This window comes from Canis aureus, chromosome 29 (genome assembly GCF_053574225.1).
Source record: "Canis aureus isolate CA01 chromosome 29, VMU_Caureus_v.1.0, whole genome shotgun sequence".
In the NCBI taxonomy this organism is placed as follows: domain Eukaryota; kingdom Metazoa; phylum Chordata; class Mammalia; order Carnivora; family Canidae; genus Canis; species Canis aureus.
In genome coordinates this window covers 11,906,599-11,922,563 of record NC_135639.1, presented here as the reverse complement: position 1 = coordinate 11,922,563, position 15,965 = coordinate 11,906,599, and the positions used below count along the sequence as shown (strand labels likewise).

General features: G+C 42.0%; 1 protein-coding gene across 9 annotated transcripts in view; it reads left to right on the top strand.

Moving 5' to 3' along the window:
- Nucleotides 1-15,965, top strand: part of DENND10 (DENN domain containing 10) — a 42,527-nt gene that overhangs the window by 24,889 nt on the left and 1,673 nt on the right. For all 9 annotated transcript variants that reach the window (XM_077877449.1, XM_077877450.1, XM_077877455.1 and 6 more), the window contains 5 exons: nucleotides 2,676-2,824; nucleotides 4,663-4,774; nucleotides 7,958-8,058; nucleotides 12,021-12,128; nucleotides 13,514-13,608. In XM_077877449.1, coding sequence (XP_077733575.1) covers nucleotides 2,676-2,824; nucleotides 4,663-4,774; nucleotides 7,958-8,058; nucleotides 12,021-12,128; nucleotides 13,514-13,608 — 565 coding nt within the window. The remainder of the gene's footprint in view (nucleotides 1-2,675; nucleotides 2,825-4,662; nucleotides 4,775-7,957; nucleotides 8,059-12,020; nucleotides 12,129-13,513; nucleotides 13,609-15,965) is intronic.

Genomic DNA, 15,965 nt, shown 5'->3' with positions numbered 1-15,965 from the left:
TAGCTGTTGAAAAAAATTGTGTAAAATATACCAGTCTGCTCTCTTGCCTTGGTAAGTACATGCACTAGAGTTAATGAAATGTTTCTTAGATATTAGGGACATTGGTTTTTCCTTAATCAGGGCTTTGACAGGTTTTGATTTTTTTTTTTTTAATACTGTCGTGAGATAGACCTGTAATTCTGATGTTATCTATTACAACTTCAGTCCTCAAGCTTGTGTCCGATAAGTAGTTTTGGGGGCAGGGGCAAAGGGAGTTGTTTTGTTTTTCTTACTATAACCTGATAAATTGTTGCTTTTTTTGCCATTTTTATGTACACACACTCATAGAGTGGAAATCTACTTTCTCATTACTTAAGAGTTTCAGGTAGGTTGTGTTTTGACAAAATGAAGTTTTACTGGTTTTGCAGCCAGCTGTGATAAGAGAGGCTTCTTGCTCTTGTGAGATAAGTTCCAGGTATATAGTTCACTGTGGAATATATCTTCATTTTGTCTGCTACTATGGCACTGACACAAAGGAGATTATTATCATAAGAAGAGACACCATCTAGGAGACATGAGCTAAAAACACTGCAAAGGTTTTTTTTTTTTTTTTTTTTTTAATTTTTTAAAATTTATATATGATAGGCACACAGTGAGAGAGAGAGGCAGAGACACAGGCAGAGGGAGAAGCAGGCTCCATGCACCGGGAGCCCGACCTGGGATTCGATCCCGGGTCTCCAGGATCGCGCCCTGGGCCAAAGGCAGGCGCTAAACTGCTGCGCCACCCAGGGATCCCTGCAAAGTTGTTTTTGAACAAACATTGGACTCCCATGTCATTTGACTGAGTTGAGGTTAGGTTATCCAGTGAATTCACTGGTAAATATTATGGGGCCCAGAATGTAAGGTTGCTTTAGACCCCACTTCTTGCCCAAGAGGAAGCCCAAAGGAAGGGTTCCTTGGCTTCTGAAGGGCCATGGCACTGTTGCATTCTGGACTCTTCACCTATCACGGTTTAGGAGAAATGAGGACTCAAGGCAGCCACCTCCTCTGCCCCCTACCACTTACTGCACTTGCCTTTGTGTGTGTACATACCCACAGGCTCCTGCATGCACACATGCACACACTCCCCACTAATGTGTCTGTGTGCACATGCACATAGACCAGCACTTTTCGATGATTTTGAGGTTACCATGGAGGTGCTCCCTTCCACTTCTGGGGACAGGAGCAGACAAGCATGCCTTCTACAGCATGCTGCTCACAGCAGCAGTGGAAGAGCCCATGTGAAGGAGTCCATTCCCTATGTGGGGTTCAGGTCACTTGCCATGACCCCCTTCATCTTCTAGTCCCTCCAGCTAGTGGCCATGGTGGAGAACCCAGGTCTCATGCACTCCTGGAGTCAGTTGTCCATACCAGGTTTGACAGCCTGTAGCTTCCGATCTGAATAAGCTCCTGTGTGTTACACTTTGAGGTTTTTCCTGTGGAATGATTTTCAGAGAATTCCTCCCTCTGTTCAGTATTTCATGGCTCAGGGTTATCATGGAAAAAGTGGCCTTATCCTACTACCCTTCCTATGTTTCTCTTCTCTATTACTGTATATCTATTTTACAATTTTTTTGTATCTATTTTACAGTTTTAATGGTATGTTGTTTATTTGGTGGTGGTAATGTAAGCACATAGTAAAAACAATACAGAAGGGTATACAGTGAAAGTAAGTCCCTTCTTTCCCTGATTCCCAACTTCCCAAATGGAGACATTTTCTCCATATAGAAACATGTGTATGAGTTCATGGGTTTGATTATTTTATATTTATGATAGCTTACCATATTCATTGTTCTCTACCTTTTTTTCTCAATTTGTACATTAAAATAATTTTAAAACATTGATGATTGACAAAATTTGGTTAGAAGTTAAAACACTTGCTTTTTACACTTAATGTACAATATAGTTTTCAGTTTGATCTGTTTTAAACAATGATTTAATTTTCCTTCCAATTTTCTATCCCCTTAGCTGCTTACAGACCCAAGTAGGCCCAGTCTTGCTTTTCAAGCAAAATTTAGATTTAGTTACTCACAGGAAGAGATTTCAGGAGAGGGGACTGATTTCACATATGAGCTATAAATGTAGCTGGTGTCCTGTCAGCATTTTCTGGAACTTGATGGTGAATATATCTAGAGTGCATTTATCACTAGAAACTTAAAGGAGTTTGATTTCTTAATTATCTAAATATAGCTACCTCTGGGAACTCTGATAATAAATATAGGTCCTATAATTAGTGCTTTTTCCATAAACATTGCAAAACTTCTTCCTTGTCAAAGGAAATCCCAGTAATAAATAGAGTTGTTTGGACTAGAAGCACCATTTGTGAAGGTAAGACATAGATTAAGTATACCATATTTTTAAGAATAATAGGGCCTCAGAAAGTCCATAGCTCATTCTCTTGCCTAAGTGGATGATAGCAGGCTTCCCCAGATGTGAGGAGAAAGCCACCTTCAAGGAATTGTTGAAGTCTCTCGAGTACTTGATTTTTTTAAATACATTTTCAAATTAAATTCTGGAAGTGGTCGTGTCATGAAAAGATTCAGGCATTCAGAAGTGTATTAGCAAGTCTTAGCAAGGACCCGTATGTAGGCTTGGGTTGCATTACTCCATGTGGTTCATGCTGAATAAAAGGATGGTGCTTTTTGTTCTTCTTACAGAATGTACCTGAAACATGGCAGCCCAGTTAAAATGATGGAGAGTTATATTGCAGTTCTCACAAAGGGGATATGCCAGAGTGAAGAAAATGGCTCTTTCCTTAGCAAGGATTTTGATGCCCGAAAGGCATATCTCGCAGGCTCCATCAAAGGTAAAAAAAAAAAAAAAAAAAGAAAAAAAGAAAAAAAAAACCATAAAACCCCATCTCAGATGGTTCCATCCCAACAACAATAATATCCCCAAGCCCAAGGCAATCCTCATTAGACGCTGATATTCTGTCTTCCTGTATACTTTCTTTTCGTTTTTTAATTTTTTTTTTTTTTTTTTTAAATTTTTATTTATTTATGATAGGCACAGAGAGAGAGAGAGAGAGAGGCAGAGACATAGGCAGAGGGAGAAGCAGGATCCATGCACCGGGAGCCTGACGTGGGATTCGATCCCGGGTCTCCAGGATCGCGCCCTGGGCCAAAGGCAGGCGCCAAACCGCTGCGCCACCCAGGGATCCCTCTTTTCGTTTTTTAAATTTTTTTTTTATTTTTATTTTTTTAAGGTTTTATTTAGGGCAGCCCCAGTGGCTTAGCAGTTTAGTGCCACCTTCAGCCCAGGGCGTGATCCTGGATCCCTGGGATTGAGTCCCACGTCAGGCTCTCTGCATGGAGCCTGCTTCTCCCTCTGCCTGTGTCTCTGCCTCTCTCTCTCATTCTCTGTGTCTCTAATAAATAAAATCCTTAAAAAAAATTTAAAAAATAAAGATTTTATTTATTTGTTTGTGAGAGACAGAGAGAGGGGCAGAGACATAGGGAGAAGCAGGCTCCCCATGGGGAGCCCAAGCCCGATGCAGGACTTGATCCCAGGACCCCGGGATCATGCCCTGAGCTGAAGGCAGACGCTCAACCGTTGAGCCACCCAGGCATCCTCTGCATACTTTCATCTGTGTAATATTTATTTGTGAAACAGGAAGGAAGCTCAACTTCTACATTGCCTTCTTTGATTAGAATTCTGTCTTTGGAAAGCAGATTTTTGTGGTGGTCCTTTCCATAGGATTCTGACAGTTATATAGAAATGTTCTTTCTCAGCTAAGCCGAATTTCATGGCTTGAGTCTCCACTGACTTCCATAGTTTTCCTCTCCTTACTTTTAGCAGTTATTTCTTCCATCTGGAGAGCTCAAGCTCCTGACCCAGAGTTCCTCTTTTAACTCCCTGCCTTTCTCTCCTAGCTGGAACATCCAAAATGGCCGTATGGGGCTAAGCCACAGACTTCAGGGTCCTTAAAAGGGAAGAGAGAGGAACTCTGAGGATTGTGCTAGCTTTCATTCTTGTCCTCCCACAGCACTATCTATTGCTCTTGATGCTCATGTCCTTTTTTATTTTTTATATTTTTTAAAGATTTTATCTTATTTATTCATGAGAGACACACAGAGAGAGGCAGAGACACAGGCAGAGGGAGAAGTAGGCTCCCCACGGGGAGCCAGGTGTGAGACTTAATCCCAGGATCACACCTTGAGCTGAAGGCACATGCTTAACCACTGAACCACCTGGGTGTCTCTTGATCCTCCTGTCCTATACCGTTGCTAAGCATCCCTGTTAAAGTGTTAGATTTGTCCAGCTATCTCAAAAGGACCCAGTCATGACATGTATATGTGTTGGGGAGGGGGTGTCAGTGAACTCTTTAAAAATTAAGGATTTTTCATGACAGAAAATGCGGGTTCCCTTCATATCATTTCCTATCTTATCGTTCCGGCTTCATCTGTGCATCCAGCACAGAGTCCCTTGGAGGGAGGAAGCGGGTTTAGGCAGCACTAGCATCCGTCCTAGGGAGCAGATATAGATTTATATGCCTGTCAAGGGTATAAGGTGCTTCTTTATTCTGTTTTGAAAATATTTCTGTATTCTATCTATAGAAAATGACCTCTATTTATTGGAAAGAAATAAAAATTTTGTTTCCTTATATATTATTTAATGCAGTAACATAATTTCTTGTGTTTTAAGACATTGTGTCTCAGTTTGGAATGGAAACGGTTATCTTACACACAGCGCTGATGCTAAAGAAAAGAATTGTCGTCTATCATCCCAAAATAGAAGCCGTCCAGGAGTTCACCAGGTATTGTTTCTGGTCATTAAAAAGTGGAGGCTTTGTTGACAGCCAATTTGGGGCAATATGTGTTCCTGTGTGCTCTGTTTTGTTGCACATTTGGTATAAATAGAATGTGTTAGGCTGTGGGTGAAATGTCATTTTGGTCTAATGTTTCAGGTGAGATTTAGTATTTCAAAGTCCTTGAATTTAGGCAGATTCTTTTCTTTTTCTTTTTTAAGTATTTATTTATTTGAGAGGGAGTGTGTGGTGGGGAGGTTGGGGCAGGGGGTGGCAGAGAAACAGACTTCCTGCTGAGCAGGGAGCCTGATATCTGGCTCAGTCCCAGGATTCCAGGATCACAACCCAAGCCAAAGGCAAATGCTCAGCTGAGCCACCAGGAACCCCTAGGGAGATTCTTTTTTAAATTTAGAAATATGAATAAAGCAGGGAGTTTGAACTTTTCCTTGCCAGACAATAAATATTTTAGGCTTGTAGCCTATAGGGTCTCTGACTCAACCACCCAACTGCCAGAGTCAGTGCATATGTAAATGAATGGGCATGGCTGTGTTCTAGTAAAACTTCATGTGCAAACACAGAGGGCTGATCCATAGTTGTAGCTTCCTGACACCTGTTTTTTTTTTTTTTTTAATATTTATTTATTCATGAGAGAGACCAAGAGAGAGGCAGAGACACAGGCAGAGGGAGAAGCAGGCTCCGTTCAGAGAGCCTGATGTGGGACTTGATCCCGGGACTCCAGGATCACGCTGTGGGCCGAAGGCAGGCGCTAAACCGCTGAGCCACCCAGGGATCCCCAAGATTTATTTATTTATTTATTTATGATAGACATAGAAAAAGAGGCAGAGACACAGGCAGAGGGAGAAGCAGGCTCCATGCAGGGAGCCCGACATGGGACTTGATCCCGGGACTCCAGGATCGCGCCCTGGGCCGAAGGTAGGCGCTAAACCGCTGAGCCACCCAGGGATCCCCCCTGACACCTGTTTTATTTTATTTTTTTATTTTTCTGACACCTGTTTTAAGTAATTTTTTTTTCTTGGTCAACCTTCAGTTTTATTTTCGAGTACTTAATACGGTCTCATGGTTTAACATCCAAAGGTTTAAGTAATTATTTTTTTCACTTTTACCACAGACTCACTCTCTCTCTTTTTTTTTTTTAAAGATTATTTGAGAGAGAGAGAGCATGCACAGGTGGAGGAAGAGGGACAAGACTCCATGCTGAGCATGGACCTGGTGCTGTGCTTGAGCTCATGACCTAAGCCAAAATCAAGAGTCGGATGCTTAACTGACTGAGAAGCCCAGACACCCCTCTCTTATTTATTTTATTTTTTAAAATTTTATTTAAATTCAGGACTCCTGGGAGGTTCAGCAGTTAAGCATCTGTTAAATCTGTTAAGCATTAAATAAAATATTTAAAAATTTTTAAAATTTAAATTCAATTCACCAACATAGTATTATTATTTTTATAGTTTAAAAAATTTTTTTCTTTAGCAAATCTAACTTGTTCATAGATTTATTTTTTTTAAGATTTTATTTATTTATTCATGAGAGACAGAGGCAGAGACACAGGCAAGGGAGAAGCAGGCTCCCTGTGGGGAGCCCAATGCGAGACTCGATCCCAGGACCCTTGGATCACACCCTGAGCCAAAGGCAGACGCTCAACCACTGAGCCACCCAGGCGCCCCAGATTTCTTTTTTAAAATCAAGAAGACCTAGCTTTAGTGCTTACTGTATGTCAGGTATCATGTAAGTCACCTTACATTACTAAATTTACTCATGATGAAGTCTACAATATTCTTGCCCTCTCTTATGAATGAGAAAATTGAGGCTCTGAGAGGCTAACTGGTTAGAAAATGGGAAAAAGAAAGCTTGATAGGATCTGGGTTAAAATTTTTTTTTTTTAATTTTTATTTATTTATGATAGTCACACACAGAGAGAGAGAGAGAGAGGCAGAGACACAGGCAGAGGGAGAGAGAGAAGCGGGGGGGGGGGGGCAGAGACACAGGCAGAGGGAGAAGCAGGCTCCATGCACCGGGAGCCCGACGTGGGATTCGATCCCGGGTCTCCAGGATCGCGCCCTGGGCCAAAGGCAGGCGCCAAACTGCTGCGCCAACCCAGGGATCCCAGGATCTGGGTTAAAATCCTAGGAGGGCACCTTACTAGCTCTCTGATCACATATAGGATACTTAAACTTTCTAAGCCTCCATTTCTTTATCTGAAAAATGAAGATTATAGTGCCCACTTTGTAAGCTTGTTGTCAGGATGGGAGATACTCTGTAAAGTCTTTGGCCTGTGTCTTGCTCATTGAATGCACTTTAGAAATGATTGCTACAATAATGATTGCCTCAGATTTTAGGCGAGAGGGCTAGGACTTTCACCTGCTTTGACCCCCAAAGTCTTTATTTTGCCACCCAATTACCCTTTCCTTCTCCATTGATGCTTCTGAAACCGAGATGTCCACAGCTTCTGAAATATACAGCAGGGCCCCAGTGGGTTCACCAAATCATGGGTAAATTTGGCATCTTTTTCTCTAGTAGCTGTATTATTGGAAGTTTTTTAAGGAAACTTACCTAGTATAAAAACAAACCAAAGTAGTTTACAAGTTTGATTAGAATTTTATTTTTAAGATTTTTATTTTTATTTATTTATTTATGATAGACATAGAGAGAGAGAGAGGCAGAGACACAGGCAGAGGGAGAGGGAGAAGCAGGCTCCATGCAGGGAGCCCGACGTGGGACTCGATCCTGGGACTCCAGGATCGTGCCCTGGGCCAAAGGCAGGCGCGAAACCACTGAGCCACCCAGGGATCCCCTGATTAGAATTTTAAATATGAAATGAGAGACTTCCGAAAAATTTGTTGCTTGCAGGGCCCCATTTTGGATCTTAGCCTTTGGCTGCCTCCGTAGCAGTTTTCAGAGTGAGGTGTTTGTAGGAAAATTTTAGAAGTGTTACTCCTTGCCACCACGGACATCTTTTGAAACTTGACCTTGAGCCTTTTGTAGCTAATCGGACCCCAAAAGGCAGAATTTAAAACATTGTATTACTTTAATTTGAAGCCAGGAGGTATTGGCATGTTTAATGTTCCTGCCTCTGCCTCTGATAGCCAGTTTCCTCTTGGGGGAAGAAGAGGAAGGAGGGTGGGCTGATTCGGGTGTGGGCCAGCAACCTTTTGAGTTCTTGCCTTAATTCCTCAGGACTCTGCCCGCCCTGGTGTGGCATCGACAGGACTGGACCATACTTCATTCCTATGTGCACCTGAATGCCGATGAGCTGGAAGCCCTGCAGATGTGCCCAGGTAGACGACAGGATCTCAGGGGAAGAAAGCCTTGGCTTTATCCAGGGTTGTTGCCATTTTGGGGAAGGTTGTTTCTGCATTCCTAAATGAAATAATGATGATTTATTATTTCTTAATATTTCTTTCTTCCTGCATGGAGCCTGCTTCTCCCTTTGCCTGTGTCTCTGCTTCTCTGTGTGTGTGTGTGTCTCATGAATAAATAAATAAAATAAATTTTTTTTTAAAGATTTATTTATTCATGAGAGACACAGAGAGAGGAGGGCAGAGACACAGGCAGAGGGAGAAGCAGGCTCCATGCAGGGAGCCTGACGTGGGACTCGATCCCGGGTCTCCAGGATCACACCCCGGGCTGAAGGCGGCGCTAAACCACTGAGCCACCTGGGCTGCCCAATAAATAAAATATTTAAAAAATTTTTTAATGATGAGATTCTAAGAATAATTTAATAGCACTGTTATTTATATCTGTAGGAATCCTGACATTGTCGTGACATAGTCTTTTGTTTTTGTTTCATTAAATTTAAGGTTATCATTCCCTTTATACTTTTATGATCTTTCTTTTTTTTAAGATTTTATTTATTTGAAAGAGAGAGAGTGCACAGACACACAAGCAGGGGGAGTGGCAGAGGGAGAGGGAGAATCAGGTTTCCCGCTGAGCAGGGAGCCTAGTGTGAGGCTAAATCCCAGAATCCTGGGATCATGACCTGAGCTGAAGGCAGGCACTTAACCTACTGAGCCACCCAGGCGCCCCCTAAGACTTATGGTCATAAAAGATTCTTTAATAAAGTGATAATGATGATGATAGATGATAGGGGCTTTTGTTTTTGCATTTTTCAGTTATGAAAAATTTCTTACATATAAACATGTGGAATATTTGTGCAAGTTATAAAAAAATAAAAGGAACACTCATGGACTTAGCAGAGATAAAAAAAAAAATAGTATATGGTTTGTACTTTGAAGCATCTCATGTACCTTCCCATCTCATTTCTTACTCCCTTCCTCTGGCCCCATACACAGAAATACATAGCTCTAAATAAGATATTATTTAGTTTTACTAAACTACCTTTATATGTAAGGATTCATGATGCATGAATTCTTCTGTGGTCTGTGTTTTGGTTTTTTATTTTTGCTTAACAGGATTTATGTATTTTCATCTGGGTATTTGTAGTCCCATTCATGTTCACTGCTGTATAGTATCCCATTAAGTGATATATCATAGTTTATTCATTTGGACTTCTCTTATTATTTACATTTATTTATTTATTTATTTATTTATTTATTTATCTATCTATCTATCTATCTATCTATCTATCTATCTATCTATCTATTTCAAAGAGAATGCATATAAGTAAGGGGGGGTGGAAAGGGGTAGAGGGAGAGAATCTCAAGTAGACTCCTCACTGAGTGCAAGCCTAATGCAGAGCTTGATCCTAGGACTCTGAGATCATGACCTGAGCTGAAATCAAGAGTCAGTCGCTCAACTCACTGAGCCACCCTAGGTGCCCCTCTCATTATTCACTTTTAAAACAGTGCTGCTATAAGCATTCTTTTTTTTTTATATAAGCATTCTTATTATGGGTTTCTTAATGCACACATGTAAGACTTTCTGTAGGTTATATGTCAAGAAGTAGAATTTCTGGGTTATAAGGCATGCAGATCCTCAAGCTGCTGTGTAATGGCAAATATTTTCCTCAGAAATTGTACCAATTTATCCTCCTGCCAGTGTAGGAGAGGTCCCATTGCTTCCTGTCCTCAACAATACTTGATTACTGTCAAACTTTAAAATGTTTGCCAACTTGATGGGTATACAGTGATATTTCATGTGCTTTTAATTTTCATTGATTCTTAATGAGGTTAAACATATTTCTGTTCTTGCCATTTGTGTTTCCTCTTCTGCAAAGTAACTATTTTTTACATATTTTTCCCCCTGGGTGGTTTTTCTTATTGATTCATAGAAATTCATCATATATTCAGGATATGAACCCATTGTTGGTTATATATGTTACAAAAAAATCTGAGTTTGTGGATTTTATTCTTATGGTACTTTGTAATGAATAGAATTTATTTTAAGGTTTTATTTATTTATTTGACACAGAGAAAGAGAGCATAAGCATGGGGAGCTACAGACAGAGGGAGAAGGAGAAGTAGGCTCCCCACTAGCAGGGAGCCTGATGTGGGGCTCAATCCCAGGACCGTGGGATCATGACCTGAGCCAAAGGCAGACTCAACCAACTGAGCCACCCAGGCACCCCAATGAATAGAAATTTATTTTGTTTTTAGACTTTTTATAAAGTTAATATGCTTCATCTGCTTGTCACCCAGTTTCAACATTTGTGAACATACTACAATCTTGTTTTACCTAGTATTCCTCATGCTTTTTTTTTTTCCCCCCTGGGTTTTTGTTGTTAACTGATGTATAGTTGTCATATGATATTAGTTTCAGATATACAAAGTAGTGATTTGACAATTACATACATTATGAAATATTCACCATAATAAATTTACTCACCGTCTGTCACCCTATTTACTGTAACTCAAGTTATTACAGTATTATCAACTATATTCCTCATGCTGTACTTTTCATCCCTGTGACTTTTTAAGACTTTATTTATTCATGAGAGACACACAGAGAGAGGCGGAGACATAGAGGGAGAAGCAGGCTCCTCACAGGGAGCCTAATGCGGGACTCAATCCCCAGATTTGGGATCACACCCCGAGCCGAAGGCAGACGCTCAATTGCTGAGCCACCCAGGTGTCCCATCCCTGTGACTTATATATTTTATAACTGGAAATTGTGCCTCTTCATCTCCTTCACCCATTTCGTCCATCTCCTTACTCTAGAAATCCTAATTTTAGGGCAGCCCAGGTGGCTCAGCGGTTTAGCACCCCCTGCAGCCCAGGACCTGATCCTGGAGGCTCAGGATCGAGTCCCACGTCAGTCTCCCTGCACAGAGCCTGCTTCTTCCTCTGCCTGTGTCTCTGCATCTGTGTGTGTTACTCATTAATAAATAAATAAAATCTTAAAAAAAAATACATGCTGAAATAATCTTTCAACTTCCAAAATTAAAAAAATAGAAAGATCCTAATTTTAATGTGTTGGAATTTATTAAACTTTTCTTTTATGATTTTAAAGAAAATCTTTCTACCAAGGGTAGCAGCATATTCTAATTTGTAAGCATTTAAAAGGTTTTTTTTTTCTTCCCCACTTAATGTACCTAGAATTACTTTTTTTTTTAGTGAATTTGGAATTTTTTTTTTTCCAGTTGGAAAGCCGCTTGGCCCAGGACTGCTTAGTGAATGGGCTCCTCTTTTCTCCAGTAATCAATATCATTTCTGTCATATGTCACATTTCTAATGTGAGTTTGTGTCTGGGTGTTCTATGGCTAAATTTTTGTTTTTATCGCTATTGTTTTTTAAATGTTCTCTCTTAGTAAAGCAAAACTTTAGCAATGACACATTGGTCCTCAAAACTTTTTTTATTGTTTTGAGTTGTGCTGATGTATGAAATCTGAAGTCTGGTAGTTGTTGTCTTAGCATCAGTTCCAAAGTTCTGCTAATGCTCGAGTTGCCATAATTCCTTGAGCATTTATTTCATCAGTTCTGACACTGGTGACAACTGGTGCTGTTCCCAGCATGCTGTCCTTGGTAAATCTGGGTGACCTAAAGGGGGAACATTGGTCCAGAGAACACTCTACCTCTGCCTCAGCTGTCATTCTTGACCTGTGTAGCAGTGACTGAAAATGCCTTCTCCCTTGACACTAAAAGCTAGTTTGGAGACATTTTGAGTTGTCTGAGTTTCTGTAGGCAACTGACGAGAGTGATATCTTAAGAAATGCCATAGGGTACAGCTGAATAAAGCAGTGAAGAAAAGCACCCGACGAGCTTTTAGATTCTGTTTGCTTTTGATATGTTCACAATAGGATTTGTTCCTGCTCCGGTAATAATTGGTTGTCTTTGTAACACAGGTTATATCGCCGGATTTGTAGACTTGGAGGTGAGCAACAGATCAGACCTCTATGATGTGTTTGTGAACCTGGCAGATAGTGAGATTACCATTGCTCCGCTTGCAAAAGGTTAGTTCTCTGTTCTGTTGTTGATACAAAATGTCAGCTAAGCAAGTCGTACTTTTTAAAATTAATTAATTTTTAAACATTTTAACTCCAGTGTACTTACAGTGTCCCAGTAGTTTCAGGTGTACAAGATAAAGATTGAATACTTCCATATGTTACTCGGTGCTCCTCAGGATAAGTGTACTCTTCATCCCCTTCACCTGTTTCACCCGTGCCCCCTGCCTACCTTACACAGTTCTATTTTGTTAGGCTGATTCTCTAAAACCAGTATTCAAGGGTCTGCTTAGCCTGCTGTGCTGAAACTGGAGGGATTTTTCTATGGCCAGAACACAGCGTCTATTCTTAGAGGCCTCACCATGCTAGTAATACGTTCTGGCTGCTGATGGGGAACTGTGTATGTTAGTTAATAAGATACTCTGTCTTGTTTCTCCACATCCCTGTTTAAACACACTGTATCCTGTTATCTCTTGCTGCATTAACAAATCACTTCTAAACTTAGTGATTTAAAACAGCAGGTATTTATTATCTCACAATTTCAGGATTAACTGAGCTGAGAGGTTCTGGCTCAAGGTCTGTCCTGAGGGTTCGATCAAAATATTGCCAATCCTTCTGTCCTCCGGAGGCTCAACTTCTGAGTTAACTCACATGGCTTTTAGCAGGAGGCCTCACCACCTGGGCCTCTCTATAGAGCAGCTTGAGCGTTCTCATAACATGGCAGCTGGCCTCCCCAGGAGCGAATGAGCCAAGAGACAGAAAGACCATGTCGCCTTTAATGAGTCAGTCTCAGAAGTCCTACACGAGCTCCTTCATGCTGTTTGTTAGAAGGAAGTCACTAAGTCCAGTCCACACTTAAGTGAGGGGAAGTGAAGGAAGAGTATCAAAAAAGGTATAGAAATTTAGCTCTGCACAAGGCGGGGAGTGACTTGTGACTCCTGTATGGAAAATCTTGAATGATGTGTCAGTAAGCACAAGAGAACGAGAGAAGTATTGCTTTTTATAAAACCACAGTGACAGGACACTGGCTGTGGCCAGGGCCACTTAAACTGCCAAAGCATCAGGCCCAGAAGGGGTGGCCGTCTCCCTGCTGCCTTCCATTGCTCCGAGTCTCTCACACAGGCTCATCTCGGCCAGCATTATTCCAATGGAGTTTGCTCCTTGGAGTGACAAACAGAAGTGTTTTTATTTTGAACATGAAGGATAAATCGTGACTGTGCCTACCTCCTAGCACATCGTCCTATTTGTGCTCAATATTAAGATGGAAACGGGAGGTTGTCAGCAGGTTGTTTTGAAAATTCCCTCCTGTGATTGTTCAACTTTTCCAGAAGCTGGCATGGTTTTTATTATGTAAACTTCTAAATATTCATGTAGCGTATGCTTGATCTCACCAGAGGCCATGACGATGGGCAAACTGCACAAAGAGATCGGTCAGCTCATTGTCCAGTCTGCAGAAGATCCAGAGAAGTCAGACAGCCAGGTTATACAGGTAAGTCCTCAATCTCCTGATGTACTGACAGTCCTGAAATGGTGCTGCTGGGCAGGGTGCAGCAGAGCTGCGTAGAGTGCCCGTGACTCAGGGAGCGCCGTGGGCAGACACTCAGACCAGGGTCTGCAGGGTGGCCCTGGTGACGATGAGCAGGTGGGGAGCACTGGAGCCAAATAGTTAGCAGGCTCTGGGGACAGATATGTATGGGAGCTGGTGCTGAAGGCAAGCATCTAGAGTAAGAAGTGTAACACACACACACACACACACACACACACACACACACACCCCGCCGAGTGGTCAGGCATGCTCTTTTGGGCCAGCCAGTGCATCCTGTGCTCCTAGCAGAATTTCCATGGAAGAGTGCATTATAAAGAGAAGGCTGCTCTCTTTATATCAGTGGATTCTAGAGAGAGTGTCTTACTCTAGCTTTGATGTACTATGTTCAGAACATCGGTAAGCATATAATCAGATCCCTGCCACAGTTAGCAGAGTCTGGGATCACACTCTGCAGGGCTGGCTGCCTGTGGGGTCTGCCTGTGAAGCTGACCACAGTCAGTGTCCATGTGAGCCCACCTCTCCCCCTCGCCAGCTTAGGATGGCCAAAGAGTTTATTTAAGCCACTCAGTGAGGTGATAAAGCCCCTCCTTGCGCTGCAGCCTGCCCAGTCTCCTCTCCTGTCTGTATGTCTGCATTGTACCTGTTCCCAGGCCCTTTCTCCTCATCTGGGATACGCTTCCAGCCTGGCCTCTCCCAGGTCTTGGCTCATCTAGACCCTGTGTCATCCTATGGGGGCCAGAGGCCTGGAAGGATTGTCTCCCTCTGTCTGCACCTGTGCCACCTAGGGGGTCCTGATAAGCAGATCCTGTTCCCCGGTTGGACCTTGCTCTGTTCTCCATCTATTCGTTCATTCACCCGGAAAATATTTATTGAGCACTGACTATATGTCAGGCACGGGGCAAGGGGGATACTGTGGGGAGCAAAGTCCCTGCCTGCATGGCCTGTATTTAGTGGAGTAGGTCAATAGAAAATAGTGTAAATGCCAAATCATTGTAAGCCATAATAGATGAATGCTGTGATAGAAACAAGAGGCCAAGGTAAAGAATGTTAAAGAAGGGGTCAGCAACTCTCTAGGAGGCAGCATGGGCGCTAAAGGATGAGAGGAGCCACGGCTTTGACAGGAACCCCCCACCAGCTCTGTTGTTCCTGTTGTTTCTGGGGGGCCATCCAGCGCTGACCAGGAAGAGTGGGCAGGAACTTGTCCTAAGGACCTGATCCCTGAGCCTCTCCTTTCCTACCATGTGGGTGGTCATGCCCATCCATCTCTCTGTCAACATAGGAGTAAAAACATTGACTCTTTTTCTTAAAAAAGACTTAGAGAGAGTGCAAGTGAGCGGGAGGAGGGGCAAACTCTCCGCTGATTAGGAAGCCTGATGAGACCCATGAGCTCAAGATCCATGAGATCACGACCTGAGCTAACACCAAGAGCCAGAGCCAGGTGCTTAACCAACTAAGCTACCAGGCGCCCCAGAACATTGACTCTTTACAATGTTGGTGAACTATGTAAATGAGTATTTTTTTGTTTTGTTTTTTTGGTTTCAAAGATTTTATTTATCGAGAGAGATCATGAGTAGTGGGGAGGGGGGGAGGAAGGAGAGGGAGAAGCAGACTCCCTGCTCAGGAGTGATCCCAATGTGGGACTCGATCCCAGGACCCTGAGATCATGACCTGAGTCGAAGGCAGATGTTTAACCCACTGAGCCACTTTGGCCTCCCGTAAATATGAATTATTGTGTTTTTCATGGACTAAAAGTGATACATAGTATAATGGATGAAGAAAATACCTGGCATATCATAGGGGTTTGAAAATATTTGAATGAATGAATGAATGTCCGCAAACCAAGAAAAAAATATGACTTAACGTGACCTCTGGTAAATCCTCAGCCGTGCAAAGCACTGTCAGTCAATAAATTAGAATAAAGCTCACATGACAGGTGCGGGGTTATTTACCCCAGGCAGAAGAGGACTCTGGGAAGAGATTTGTTCTAAAATCAATACCAGGGTTCCTCAAAAAGTTAAATGCAGGGTTACCATAGATCCAGCAATTCTACTGGGTATATATCAGAAAGAATTGAAAACAGGGACTCAAATAAGTATTTGTACACCCAGGTTCGCAACAAAATGTGGTATATGCATAGAGTGGAACATGAATTATTCAGTCTTAAAAAAGGAATGTGGTACAAGATGGATGAACCTTAAAAACATTATGCTAAGTGAAAGAAGCCAGACACAAAAAGACAAATATTTTGTGATTATACTTACATAAGGTACCCAGAACAGGCACATTCATAGAGGCAGGAA